Below are 14709 nucleotides of genomic sequence, written 5' to 3' on the forward strand. Positions count from 1 at the left end.
TGTCTTACAATCTGCCCATTAAGTTTAATTTCGTCCAAACACAATCCCCCTATATTTTGTTGAGTCTTAATCATTCAAATCTGTCTTATTTTGTGTTTTAAGTATTTGGAGTCACAAACACTTCCAAATTCGTCCAATTCAAGTTTTAGTTTATGTTTTGAGTCAATTTGATTGTTTTAGGCAGTTTTGAGTGTTTCAAATCTGTTTTGAGTCATAGTAGTCTTGTTAGAGTCTTTAAGTTTAGTTTTTGTGTTTTTAAGTCAATTTATATTAGTGCTGCACCCCTAGCTAATCCCCGGTTAGAACGATCCCTACTTACATCATTACTACAATTGTCACAAATATGGTTTAATTTGTGTGTCAACATAATTTTCACATCAACTTTCCACGAGTCATCTTTTTGGCATTAAAGTTAAAATCTGTCTCTAAAAATTAAAAAAGAATACATGCGTTTGATTAATTTTACAACTTGTTTAAAACATCATTAAAAATCAACTCCTAAATAAAAATGTTGAAAGAATTGTAAGTAGCCTTTCTCAAATACCTAAGTTCATGTCTACTGGCTCTTCCAGTGAAGAAGCAGGTGGTGGAAGAGGTGGTGGTGGCAGAGGCGGAGGTGGGGCATCCCTTACCTGTTTCACCCTCTTTCCTTGTTGAGTAGGAGTTGTCATCTAATAAATTTAAAATAATAATAATAATAATATGTACGTAACATCATAGATAAATCATTATAACCATATAATAATAAACATTAATTTGTTATAAATAATATGACTATTTATTATCTGGATCATTCAAAATTAACTTCATCATCCTCGTTCAGGATTGGTCTCATGAAAATTTCATTTTCATCTACATAATCATCATTGTCTTCATCATTATCATGGTGCACACTATCATCATCTTTCTCAGGGACATCCCAAACGTGCCTATGTTGAATTTTCTACACAACTTTCCAAGGATGACCCAACTTTAAGTCATCAATGTAAAATACTTAATGTGCTTGTCTAGCTAGCACATATGGATCACTATCGTACCACTGATTATTTACATTGACTGATGTAAGATGATAATCCCGAATAAATCTTTTTCCTCTGGTATCTGTATTGTACCATTGACATTTGAAAAGAATCACCTTATAACCTCTTATAAATTGTACTTTAATGACATTAATTAATCTGCCATAGAAGTTACATGGTTCACCATTGTGTGATCCTGGCGTCATTACCCCATTGTTCTACATTATACGATTTTGATCAACTTATGCAACCAAATAGCGAATGTCGTTCATAATACAACCTATGTATTGGATAGTACATCGATCCGGACCTTGGGCTGATGAAAAATTTATTCACACACCAATCTAGGTTCTTGATAATACAATGACGTGGCCCGTTGCCTAAACCATTCAAGAAGCAACTATTTATGTCTTAGTTGTACATTGACATGATTATCTCTTTCCAAAATTTGGATATGCTCACTGTATACATAATATATATATATATATATATATGCATATATATATATATATATATATATATGTAAGTTAAAGTTGTAGAATTATAAATATTTCTATTAGATGATATGGGGTGACTAATGTTGCATATGGATATTAGACGATATAGGGTGACTGATGCTGCATATGGATATTAGATAATATGGGGTGACTGATGCTACCAGATGTTCCCTCTTTCCATGGGATTCTCTATTAATTCTAATCTCTTAATTTGAGGAAGATTAACATCTAGATGACTTGTTGATAGTTGTGTGCTAGCTACTTGCTGCATTTCGTTAATTTAAGGAGTGACAGATTTAGGGTTTATTGGGTTTATATATCCCCCCTTGCACATTCAATCAATCTATGAAAAATACATTCAAACAAACTTAAAATTTCCACAATTTCAATATATGTAAAACCATTACTATCACATACCTCTTGAAGTCTTCTATTTCTTCACAATTGTCTAAGATATACCAATATGCCACTTCTATATCTTCCCTCAAAAGTTCAACCAATACATGAGCTCCAAATGGACGTGCTTTTTGTGTAAACACTAAGAGCAACATATTGGGATCACCACCATCATCGTTTCTTTCTGGTCTAGTGAATGGAATCTCAACATCACACAAATACATTGAGCAAAAAGTTGAGGACTGGTATGCCAAGTGTGCTTCTACAATAGAGCCTTCAGGGCGAGCTTTGTTACGTATAGATTTCTTGTACGAGCCCAACAATCTAGTAAATGAACAATTATCAGTATGTAGAAAGACACACTTAATGCAATTAAAGTAAACTTGATGGCATTTTACCTTTCTATAGGATACATCCATCGGTATCCGACTGGTCCTGCCAATTTTGCTTCACGTGGTAAGTGCACTATTAAGTGAACCATGGGAACAAAGAATGCAAGTTGGAATATTTTCTCTAGTTTGCACAATATGAGGATAATATCTTCTTCCAACTTATCAAGATTAGAAACAATTAGTGTCTTTGTACATATTTGTTGGAAGAAACTTGAAAGCTTAACATGTGGGCCATATATCTGCTTTTTCAAATGTTTTCTAACTCCCATTGGAAGCACATGTTGCATCAACACATGACAATCATGGCTCTTCAAACCTAACACCTTCCCTTCATCCACATTTATGGGATATATTTGCTGCATAACCATCTGGAAATTTAATTGAGTTCAACTAGTGCAAGAAATCTTTAAGCTCAGATGGCTTGAATACATACTGAGCCAAAGGCTTATCCAATATATTACGTGCATTTAGTTTCAAATGCAAACTTTCCCTGATATTCATATCTTGTAAATCCATCCTCGCCTTGAGGGTATCTTTTGACTTCCCCATATTCAGCAATGTCTCGATCAAATAATCAAATATATTCTTCTCAATATTCATAACGTCAGTATGACTTCCCCATAAGATTATGCCTAATCTTTAATTTGGACCAGTATTCCAACTCGAAAAAAATACTCTTCCTTGTTAATTTAATTCTTTAGCATCGCTTCCTTTTCCTATCTTTATTGCTATGATGTTTACCAAACTTATGGGGTACAAGGTAATCAAATTGATCAAGTATATTATCGCTTGAGAATTCTCGTGGATGATGTTTCATCTGTCGACGACCATTAAACAATTGAGTATTTTTGCGCCATGAATGATTCATAGGTAAATAGCGACAATGTCCAATATGACAATACTTACTTCTCAACTTGGTGTATGATCCATCCTCATTGCACGCCGGACATGCCAACTTACCGTGAGTGCTCTAACTTGATAAATTTCTATAAGCGGGAAAATCATTAATGGTCCGCATAACAGCTTCACGCAAATTAAATGTACTCCCAGTCATCTTATCATGAGTTTAAAAGGCATTGTCCCACAATTCCTTAAGCTCGTCAACTATTGGGCGCAAATACACATCAATCTCATTTCCAGGTGCTTTTGGCCCAGGAATTAACAAGGTTAAAAAAGAGAATGGCTTTTTCATGCATTTCCAGGGGCCAATTATATGAAAATATAACAACTGGCCACATACTGTATGACTTACTTATATCTGAAAATGGAGTAAACCCGTCACTTGCAAGGCCCAATTTGACATTTCGTGGGTTTTGAGCAAAATCAAGGTATATTTGGTCAAATTTTTTCCATGTGATAAAGTATGCTGGATGTCTCATTGTGTTCAGATCATTAACTCTTTTTTCCTTGTGCCACCTCATGTCTTCACTTGTATGTCTCGACATGAACAACCTTTGTAGCCTGGGTTTAAGTGGAAAATATCATAACACTTTTCTTGGAACCTTTTTTCTTTGCTCGTAATGACTATCTTTATACCTTGGCTCATTACAAACTGGACATCTATATTTCTTTTCATGGTCTTTATAGAACAATACACAATCATATTAGCAAGCATGTATATTCTCACATCTCAATCCAATACTTTTCAATATCTTCTTGCACTCATGGAACGATTCGGGAACACTGTTTGGTTTGGGACGCATCTTCTTCATCATTGCTTGCATCTTATCAATGGCCTTGTTTGTCATGTGATTATCAACTTTGTTGTGAATTAACTCCACAACATAAGACAAAACTGTATATTGATTGCATCTAGGGTATAGTTCCTTTTGAGCTTCACGAAGTAACATATCATAAATATCAACATCTACCCTAAGAGCATTGGTCATATCTCTGCCCCACATGGTATCTTGGACCCTAATTGTATCTTGATCATCATCATCATGCATTCTTCCAAATGCATCATCTATCATATTAAACATGTTGACATTAGAATTATTGATCAGCTCATTATTTGTAGACATTGAACACTCTCCTTGCACTTGATTAATATGCTCACCATGATTTATCCATACCAGAATTCAACAAATGGAGATGAAGATCTTCAACTGAGTGAAAAAAATATGTTATGACAAACTCTATAAGGACACAATATCTGATTATTCTGGTTCACATGGTGACAAGCAGCGTCAATGAATGATTGGACCCCTTCTCTATACTCGAAACTAAGGCGATTCCGACAACAAATCCATTGTCTATCCATAACGTCAGATCACTTCAATACTAGTATTGGGCGCAAACTTTGATATATTCTAATAGGTTGCCATAAAAATTTTAAAAAATTTGTTAAGATTGGCATATAATATAGCAAGGATGAATGTCAATAAAACAAAGAAAGCAAAGATAGGCATACAATATAGCAAAGATGAATTTCATATAACTGGAAATTCAAGATCAGGAAGATGCTAAAACAAAGAAAGCAGACCATTAAGCATTCGCACCCATCTAATTGCAATTTTTTTTTTAAAGCATGCCATTTAAGTATTCACACCCACATTGTAAACCCTAATTTAGGAATATATATCAACTGTAAGACTAAGTCCTGACTCCTCATCCAAAAGAAACTCTTAAGTTGTTACTTGGTCAATAGTTCTATGTTGGATAGGTTTTATATTTTTGAATATTTGTTTTTCAAAGATTATTGCGATTAGCTTCCACCTTTTAATTTGGTGGTGGTTTTGAATTTTGAATTGTAGCTTGTAAATAGGATTTTCAAAACCCTAATGTAATATGTATTGAATTATAAATACATGGCACCCTACATTATTAAGGGTATGCAAAACCATTGAAGAAAACCTTGTTCATTGTTTTTAGTTTCCTGCGAGTTTCTACTTTTATAATCTTCTGTGATTCTCTAGTTCTTTATGGTACTTAGAGCCCTATAAGTCCAACGATAGAAGATAATTTTTTTTTTCTACCCATCATGTCCCAGATTAACCTCTCACCTGCAGTCCCTACTGCAAATATGTCTTCTTACATGACTACTATTGTGAACATCAAACTAGATAGGACTAACTATCCACTGTGGTTAGCCCAAATTCTAGTCGTGATCTTATGGGCAATGTCGATGGCATCATCCTAAAATTTAATTAAACAACAAAAGTGGAAAAATCTTCTACCCCAATAACACGAGTGGGATTTCTACTGCTGGGTTTCTCTACACATACTCAGAATGATCTATTCCACCAAAAAAAAACTATGAACAAATAGTTTAATATCCTCTCCGAAATATGTGATCCTCCAAATCATAAGATAAAGAACATGTAGCTACCAAACATTTCCCTTAAACATGGAGAAAGACTTAAATGGAATGAGTTCACTGCCACTTACACATGGAATTGTATTATTGAACACCATGCGACAGTGAACCTGCTCAATGTAAGTTGCTCACAAGGAACCATATCTGCTTGGTGCCACATTGACCCCATTATTAAGCAACAGATTCGACACTTCTTGAAGATTAAAAAAACAAGCACAATGAAAGTCTTTTCAAATCCCATGGCAACAATTCAATAAACATTGACATATGAAATAAACAAATACAGAGGTCATCCCAAGCATGAAAGCAGTTCCACAAAACAGACACATAAACACAAGAACAAGAGCTAAAGAAGAAGGTAACCATTTTTCGAACAATGAAACGAAATATTTCAAATTTTTTGCAAGACACATAAACACAAAAACAAGAGCTAAAGAAGAAAGTAACCATTCTTCAAACAATGAAACGAAATATTTCAAATTTTTTGCAAGACACAAAAGAAACTAAACATGTGTTCTCCTGTATTTCTATAAACTAATGATATTTGTGTTTTCACATAATGCTCTTACATATTCTATAAGTTCTACTTGAAAAATACTCCACTTCCATCCCCATATTAACTTTAAAAAACAAATGTGAAGTAAACCTTAAAGCTGTCACTCCTTAAATTAAGGAAGTGCAGCAAGTAACTAGCATACAACTATCAACAAGTCATCTAGATGTCAATCTTCCTCAAATCATGGGATCAGACTTAATAGAGAATCCCATGGAAAGTGGAAACATAAAATCTGGCAGCATCAGTCACCCTATATTGTCTAATATCCATATGCAACATCAGTCACCCCATACCGTCTAATATCCATATGCAGCATCAGTATGTAGCATCAGTCACCCCATATCATCTAATAATACTAATTAGCCAACAGAAATCTTGCTCCATGTGCTAAATGCTCTAATAAATATCATTTTACATTTCAAGAACATACCATCAGACTCTTCCCCAACAAAGTTCATCAACTGGTCAATCCCTCTTGCTTAAATAGCACTTGAATAAGAAGATTCTGGTCTGTCCCACACTAAGCGAAAAACGTACTCCATAACAATGCAACAAAAAAAAAAAGAAAAAAAAGCCTCTAAGATAATGCACCTAATATCAAGTAAGGACCTATATATATAGTACTTCTTAAAAATTAAATTTGCGTTGTGCTGATACTTCAAAAATTTGTTCATTGTAACTTGTAAACATAGATAAAGTATCATTATCTACTTAACTAAAAGGCAAATCGATTCAAGAACTACTAAATATATGACCCTGTATCGCGGAAACCGCTTTGATTGATTCATCCTTAATACTATCTAGCAAGGGCCATCCCAAGCATGAAAGTAATTCCACAAACACAGACACATAACACACAAGAAAAAGAGCTAAATTATCAATTGTAGTAGAAAACAAGAGAGACCCATTTGGGAAAACAGTGAATAATATAGACCCATTTAAGCAAAATTTCAAATTTTCATAGTTGAGACAAATTTACAAGGGACAAATCAAGAAAAGTGCAGTAATTTCAAGAGATAAAGAGAGATTTGAGTACCTTTTGAGAAGAAATTGGGAGAAATGATAGTTGATAAACTGGATCTTCTTAAATCAAAGAGAGTAGAGTACGAGAACAAGCAGCTGAGGTTTGAGGGAGACGAAAGCACGATGCAGTCATGGCCACCAACAATCCATTATCAGCAAAGTTGAGAGACTAAGAGACGAAGTGGGGGTGGAAGTAGAATAGATGAGTTCTAATTGGAGCTTTGTTTTTATTTTTTATTTTTAAAATTTTTTCCCTTTGCCTTTAGTAAAACAAATGGTGATGAATTGACTTTGCTCACATACCTAGGTCACCTAATCTTAGGTTATGTGAAGAACCTAATCTTTTTGTCACCTAGTGAAAACAATTGGGTGGAAAAATTTGGCGCCAAAATTTGTGAGGAATTTAGGCTTGCTATGTGATGAACGACATTCCAAAATTGTTTTGTATCCCACAGTAGTATGTATGTGACACTTTTTTTAAATTTCTCACCTATTATACTAAAATGTGATGAATTTATAGGCGTCACATAAAATGTCGTCTTAATCCATGTTTTCTTGTAGTATCTTGAAGGCACAAAGGTCCACCCAATCTTCCATGTAAGCTGTTTGAAGAAACAAATTGGGGAATTGGTGCAACCAATTACTGAGTTACTAGATGCTCAAAATAGGGAAATACTACCCAAAGTTCCACAAGCTGTGATAGCTAGGAGGATGTACAAGAAAGGGCAAACGGCTGGAGTTCAATTACTCATCCATTGGGCAGGCCACGAATCTAAGGATGCAACTTGGGAAGATTATGATGAATTCAAGTCTGAGTATCTTGAGTTTCAATTTGAACCTCGAGGACAATGAAGTTAGGAACCTAAAATAAGTGGTTTTTCTTAATCACTGAAGGTTCAGTTATTTAGCTAAATTTTGCTTATTTTGTCCCCTCTGTTAATGGATTGCTGAGTGGCTACCTTGGGGTCCAGTACCTTTAAATGGAGCAATAGTCTCTTTTACTTTGTAGCGGTATTTTGATAAAAAAAAAATATATATTAAAAAATACAAGCATGCTCTCAGTGATTCTTCACTTAGGTAAGCGTCCATCTCCATCCATTATTGTGCTTGTTAAGGTTGAATTCCCAGTGCAGGAATTTGGTACTCATCATCAGGTGAACTCATCTTCTTCCCTGATTTTGATGGGTTTTTGTTTTGCATCAAATTTTGATAAAAATTGTGAAATTTAGGATGTGGGTATTGTTTTCAGCCGGTTGACATCGTTCTTGGATATTTCAAGATTCGACCCGAACCCCAAATTCAGTTTCTGCATTTTTTTTAGATTTCTAGGGTTTTTGATTTGTGTATGCGAATTGGGATTTTTTTTTTTGCAGGCATATTTGCGTCGTTAGTGGCGCTGATGTTGAAAAAAGGTGGCCATTGATTACTCTCCGTACGAAGAATGCGAGTGGAGGTGAGCAATTGAATGCACAGCTCAGATATTGGATTTATTATAATCGAGTTTTAGTTAATTTTCATAGATTTTTTCCTTTAAATTTCGTAGATTTGTTCTAGTCAGCAACAACTGTAGAGGTAAGCTCTCTGATAAATCTTCTAATTCACTCCTTAATTCTTTTTTTCATCTGAGTAAATAACTGATTTCAGGCCAGGTCCAGATGCCTCGCGCCGCTTTCCAAAATCCTCTTCACTTAGGTAAGCAATTAAGACTTTTGATTCGGTTTTTATTATGCCCAATTTTGTATTTGAACCTAAAAATAATTTAAACTGATTTGGGGTAACTGAAATAGGCATGCTCAATGAGTGTTGCAACGCTGCTAACCCTGAATCAGAAAATACTCAGAAGGAAGACGAAGAAGAAAGTCGTGGAATATTGAAAGCTTTTAGCTTTGTGAAGGTATACTTTTCCCAACTCACCTCTTACTTTTGTTACACTGAATTGGTAGATTGGGTTTGAATTGCGAAGAGGATAAAGTATTTGAGTGAAAGACTGGGTGAGATTGCAACTGAGGGACGCAGGTTCAAGTTTAATTGTGTAAAAAATGGAGAGACTGATCGCCGTCACTCATAGCTGTGCTTCAGGAAACAAGTTTATCTCTTGCAAATTTTGTGTACCCACTTTTTATTCATGATGGTTGGTGATCGCTTCCAACCCAATTTGCTGCTATAAAGTTTTGCGTTTTACAATCTGTTCATGCTTAAACCTCTTCCAATTTAGCAATTCTATGTAAATCTTGCAGGTCAATATGGGACACCTATCTGGGCAATGTTGGGATGTCTAGACTTGGGTGGAGACGTGGACTTATCGAAGAGGTGAAGTAGCTTAGCACTATCTCATTAGCTCTTATCTGTTCTGTTTAAGCTCATTGGTGCTGGCTCTAAGGTTTTTCGAAACTCTCTGTTTTCGAAACTCTGAAGCTTAGAATCCCATTTAACCGCAAGGAACTGGAATAATTGAAAAAAAAAAATGTTTTGCCGCCAAAAAGAAGCATGTGCAATCCTCTAATTTTATTAATATAAAAGAAGTGATGCAAATCCGGTAAAGGTGTAAATAAGAGCTATTAGTGGAAAAAATAATTGTATAATTCCAGGCCTTGAAGAAGGCTACAAAATATATGAGAATAATGTATCTTCATAGTGTTTATGTTTGTTCATCTCTCCCTTACGGTTTTTTATGCCTGTTAACGCTTGAACAATGATGCAGATCAATCAAGCAGATAAGATTCAGAAAGAAAACTCCAAATCTGTTGCCAGCAATGCTCATGGGGAGAAGTATAGGAAACCAAAGCCTACAAATCCGAAGCCTTTTAGGTTGAGAACTGATGTATGTGAAACCTGTTGTGACCAATTTCTTTAATAAGCATTAATAGCATTGATGCTTTATATGATATGTTTTGGGTTTATTTTTTTAGGAAAGATGGATGTTTAAGGAAGCAACTTTGGAGAAAAAAGCTCATGCACCACTGAAGGAGATCACATTAGTCAGGACTCCAGGGCCAAAGTCAACAAGCAAACATCAGAATGTGGTCAAGGTATACTTGGGAGCTACAAGTGCTTTGTGTGTGGTTTGAATCTGAACGATTACATTGTGTATCACCGTCATATAGGGAAATTTGTTATGTGTGATGGTGTATTTATGCATGACTGAAATAGATGAACTAATTTTATGCAATTTATAATTTTGGGTTTCTCTAATTTTCTGCTTTTTTGTGATTTATTTGATGAAAGTTTCAATCTTCAGGTACATTTTTCATATATGTACTCATCAAATGTCACGATTACTGTTCCTCTGGTTTTTTGGGCTACAAATTAAATTTTGGGGTTGTTTAAATTGTTTAAATTGTTTAAATTTTGGGGTTATCTAAACATTGTTTCGAGAATCTTATATTCCTATTGGAGCAGTGAGTCGAAAGGATTATTCATAAGGTTTTAATCAATGCTGCGTTCAAATTTCGGCTATCGCTCTATGTAATCTCTAGCTTTCCTCTACTTTACGAAAATAAGCATTCATCCTTATATAAATTCAAAATTTTTGGGGGTTTTGTCTCCATTTCAGTATCAGTAATCTCTGCAAATGAATTTGATAGATTGAAGGACCGTGGACGTGATTGGATTGGCATGTACCAGCATGGAGCATGGAGCATGGAGATTGTTTCTTAGCTCAATACCGATTATTCATATCTACCTTCTCTTATTCATTTTTTCAGTTAATGATACATTAGAGGGTCTGATTCCTTCTGATTGGGGTAAGGAGTTGGGAAGGATTGTGGGTAAGCATTGATCAATACATTGAGGCATTACATGCTTCATTATTCTTTCTTTGTGTTTACGTACATCGATAAATATGCTTATTTCTTCTTAGGTGACATTGAATCAACCGCCATTCCTTGAGGCTCTGCGCCAATGGTCCTTTTCAGTTGCTAAGGTTGTGGTTTATTTTGTTCTTTTGAGGAATTTTTTAATTCCGCTTATGAAATAATTTCTTCACCCGTATGTTGGCTTCCAATTGTTTATCATATTTCTATGATGTGTGATCAATATATATCTTCCAATGACTAACACTCCATTTGATAATTGGGTTGTTTTATGTTTTATTTGGTTGATGACAAAATGCGTTGTATTAATATTTGTTTGGTTGATAAGAAAATGGATTAAAGTTTGAATATTTAGCTACTTATGAGAATGCGAGTAGATACTATGTCAAGAGATAAATTTATACAAGGGATGAATTGTGCTTTTTCATTCAAATGAGTGCATGTACTGCTTTGATTCGATAAGCAATCTCAAAATATATGAAAATGAATTTGTCTAATGTGTGTAGGAATTAGTATAAGTTCAGAAATTTAGAAATTACAGTCATGATTGAATCTTTACACGACGACGTTTTAAATTTATACATAAGCATTATATCAAATATTGTGTTCTTCTGTAACATATTGTATTTAGTACTTGTATACAGTACTAGATTAATATATGATCAGTTACTTGGGTGTGTTTGAACATCCATGTAAAATGTCCAAGAAAATAAAACAAATTTAAATGAGAAATCCCAAATTTTGTCAATCCTAAGATTCTTAAAATTTTGAATGCACCATTTCCAGTTATAGTGAACAAATAACCATTTATCATATTGACTTAAAGATGGAATTGTTGATTTGATGTAAGCTAACCCATGTAATTTTTATGCTCTAATTATGAGTATGCAATTAGTATTCATATAGATGGTTATGTTAACGATAAAATCATCTACTTTAAATTTGTCCTCAAAATTTATGCTTAGTTGTAATCATTTTTTTGCTTAGTTGTTCATATAACATTTTATATTCGTTTAATATTTGAACTTATTCTTATTAACTTGGTTATTGGAAAGGTGCTTCTAGAGGCAGCCTTGGCATGTAGACCATGAGGAATCAAGGGATGAAGAGGAAATGGTGAAGGCGGAGGACCAAAAGGCGTTGTCTATTGGGATAATTGGTGCTCTGAATTTCGGAAGGTCTGCGTTCACTAATTTTATGGTTTGTTCTTAAATTTCTCTTTTACGATTGTGTGGGCTATCATCTACCCGTCTCCTGCAGATTTTCTTTTGACCAAGATCTAGAGATATTACAATTTTTTAATCTTTTATCACATGCAAGCATTGTACCATCCTGACCAAGACTTTCTCTATCCTCTCCCCTTTTTACAGCCATTAATGAATCACCATGAGGCTTCATTTCCTACTTTTTATCAGTTCCATCTGCATCTTTTTTAAGCCAGAAGAGCAAACTTCATGCAGTACAACAGTAGAGAAAAACCTATGCACAACCAATTTCCTGGAAGGACCAGAGATTACTTTATAAAGGTATCTTGATATCTCATAGGATTCGTAATGAATTTCAACTCACAATTGAAAAGTTGTTTTAGCTGTTTCAACTCATAGATAGTTTAACCCATAATACATCTTCACACTGTAATTACCAAAAGTAGTTTTCTCCAATACAAAGATAGTTGCTGTAAGACTAATTAATCGATATACCTGTAGACACCGAAATTTCAGTGAAATAAATGTTAACCAATGTATTAAAATTACAACATTTATTCATTTCACCTACATTACACATTTACTTCACCTACCAACTCCATTCATTTCACCAAAAAAATGGATGGTGGTGATTCACTCTCTTGGCCTATAAATAACCTTCTCCATCAAGAAAAGAAGGGGAGGAAAGAAAAAAAGGAATTTTAGAAACCTACACCAAAACCTTGAACCCTTGAAACTCTAAAGCTCTCAAGAAAATCCCGAAGGATCAAGAAAACACTCTTCGTTCTTCGTCAAATCCTCCTTCAAGGTCAAGCCCCAACGGCCCTTGAAGAACTTCCACCGACTCAAGATCAAGGCCCGACGGCCCCTTGAAGAAAGTGTTCATCATTCATCATCCGTTCATCCTAAGATCAAGCCCCAACGGCCCTTTGGATCAACAATCTCAACAAACCTATACACCCATTCTTCAAGATCAAGCCCAACGCCCCTTGAAGATCCATTCATCAACTGTTCATTCCTAGATCAAGCCCCGACGACCCTTTGGATCAACAGCTCATCCACAAACCTACACCCTACGAAGATAGAATCAGAGGATCTAATTACAAAGAGATTGTAACCCTAAAAATCATTAATATAAAAAATATATTTTGTACACGTATTCTTGTTTCTTGTTTCAGGAATTTTTCGTGTTTACAAACTTGGCACGCCCAGTGGGACATCTCTACCTCTCATCTCTATCCTCAAATCATCGAAAAACGCAAATGGCATCAAGAAAAGATCAAGCTGTTCCCGCAATCAAAGCGAAGAACAAGAACATCATTGCTGCAAGTGGTGATATTTTGGGCATCACAACCCGAAGTAAAGCAAAAGCTCTTTTTGCCGCAGCTTCCGCCCCTGCATTAACTCTGTCAAAGGAACAAGAGCACATGAGGCACGAGCCTGTGATCACCCTAGCCTCGCTAAGGGCGTCAAGAGGAGAGAGCCCGAGGAAATACTCAGAGTCCCTACTTTCCGACGCTGATTCGAGCGGTAGTACAACCATGCAAGTCATGACCACTGGAGCAACTTCAATCGAGGAGCAGCTAGCTCAGATGAATGAAGCAATCGCAAAGCTCACACGGACTGTAGAAGAGAAGGACTTACAGATTGTCGCACTTGTCAACCAACTAGATGCGCTGCCCGACGTGAAAGTCGACCCAAATATTGGCTTAGTAAAGAAAGAAGTCGACGAAGAAGAGGAGCCTCCATCGGAGAAAGTCGAAGAGAAGCTGAAGATAGACCAAGCAACGGCGTTCATGGGATCTCTCTCTATCCAACAGCTATAGGAGATGATTGCAAGCACTATCAAGACACAGTACGAAGGAAGCTCACATGACTCCGTACTGTACTCAAAGCCTTATTCCAAGAAGATCGATGCTTTGAAGATGCCAAAGGGTTATCAACCCCCAAAATTTATGCAGTTCGATGGAAAAGGCAACCCGAAGCAACATGTCGCCCATTTCATTGAAACTTGCAACAATGCTGGGACAGAGGGGGACTACCTCGTCAAACAATTCGTGCGTTCGCTGAAAAGCAATGCTTTTGACTGGTACACCGACCTCGAACCCGAGTCTATCAATAGTTGGGACCAGCTAGAAAGGGAATTCCTCAACCGCTTCTACAGCACTCGCCGTACTGTAAGCATGCTAGAGCTGACTAGTACGAAACAGTGGAAAGATGAACCTGTCGTCGACTACATCAATAGATGGCGCTCCTTAAGTCTAGATTGCAAAGATCGGCTTTTTGAAACCTCTGCCATTGAGATGTGCGTTCAAGGCATGCACTGGGGTTACATTACATCCTCCAAGGCATAAAACCAAGAACATTTGAAGAGCTAGCAACTCGTTCCCACGACATGGAGCTGAGTATCGCTAATCACGGGAAAAAGGAGCCGATTACTAACTTCAACAAGGATAAAGTATTCGCCCCAAATGTAGACAAGACCGGGAA

At 35.8% G+C, this 14709-nt stretch overlaps 1 protein-coding gene and 1 long non-coding RNA gene across 6 annotated transcripts in view; both read left to right on the forward strand.

Annotated features, from left to right (window-relative positions):
- Positions 1-8225: 8225 nt before the first annotated feature.
- Positions 8226-10535, forward strand: LOC137735211 (uncharacterized). Of its 4 annotated transcripts, none has more exons than XM_068474617.1 (8): positions 8226-8356; positions 8576-8655; positions 8723-8774; positions 8847-8894; positions 8990-9096; positions 9440-9512; positions 9904-10023; positions 10112-10535. In XM_068474617.1, the coding sequence occupies exons 2-6, from the start codon at positions 8644-8646 to the stop codon at positions 9479-9481; spliced, it is 261 nt and encodes an 86-aa protein (XP_068330718.1). In that variant the 5' UTR covers positions 8226-8356; positions 8576-8643; the 3' UTR covers positions 9482-9512; positions 9904-10023; positions 10112-10535. The 4 variants fall into 4 exon arrangements, with proteins under 4 accessions (XP_068330718.1, XP_068330719.1, XP_068330717.1 ...); XM_068474618.1 differs by having other exon boundaries at positions 9904-10010; XM_068474616.1 differs by having other exon boundaries at positions 8746-8774.
- A 912-nt stretch (positions 10536-11447) lies between these two features.
- The window catches only part of LOC137735212 (uncharacterized), a 112920-nt gene continuing 109658 nt past the window's right edge, over positions 11448-14709 (forward strand). Inside the window, exons 1-2 of one of the 2 annotated variants that reach the window (XR_011068620.1) lie at positions 11448-12214; positions 12385-12540. This is a non-coding gene — a long non-coding RNA (uncharacterized lncRNA). Of the gene's footprint in view, positions 12541-14709 lie in introns of both variants that reach the window. The other variant, XR_011068619.1, reaches the window with a different exon arrangement.

The sequence above is a fragment of the Pyrus communis genome, chromosome 5 (assembly GCF_963583255.1).
Source record: "Pyrus communis chromosome 5, drPyrComm1.1, whole genome shotgun sequence".
Classification (NCBI taxonomy): domain Eukaryota; kingdom Viridiplantae; phylum Streptophyta; class Magnoliopsida; order Rosales; family Rosaceae; genus Pyrus; species Pyrus communis.

What these genes read in the sequence shown, in the direction of transcription:
- LOC137735211 (XM_068474616.1), top strand. Translation starts at nt 9,474, where the DNA reads ATGTCTAGACTTGGGTGGAGACGTGGACTTATCGAAGAG. An exon ending in GACGTGGACTTATCGAAGAG is followed by an intron (nt 9,513 to 9,903) that starts GTGAAGTAGCTT and finishes ACAATGATGCAG; the next exon opens with ATCAATCAAGCAGATAAGAT. An exon ending in CTTTTAGGTTGAGAACTGAT is followed by an intron (nt 10,024 to 10,111) that starts GTATGTGAAACC and finishes TTATTTTTTTAG; the next exon opens with GAAAGATGGATGTTTAAGGA.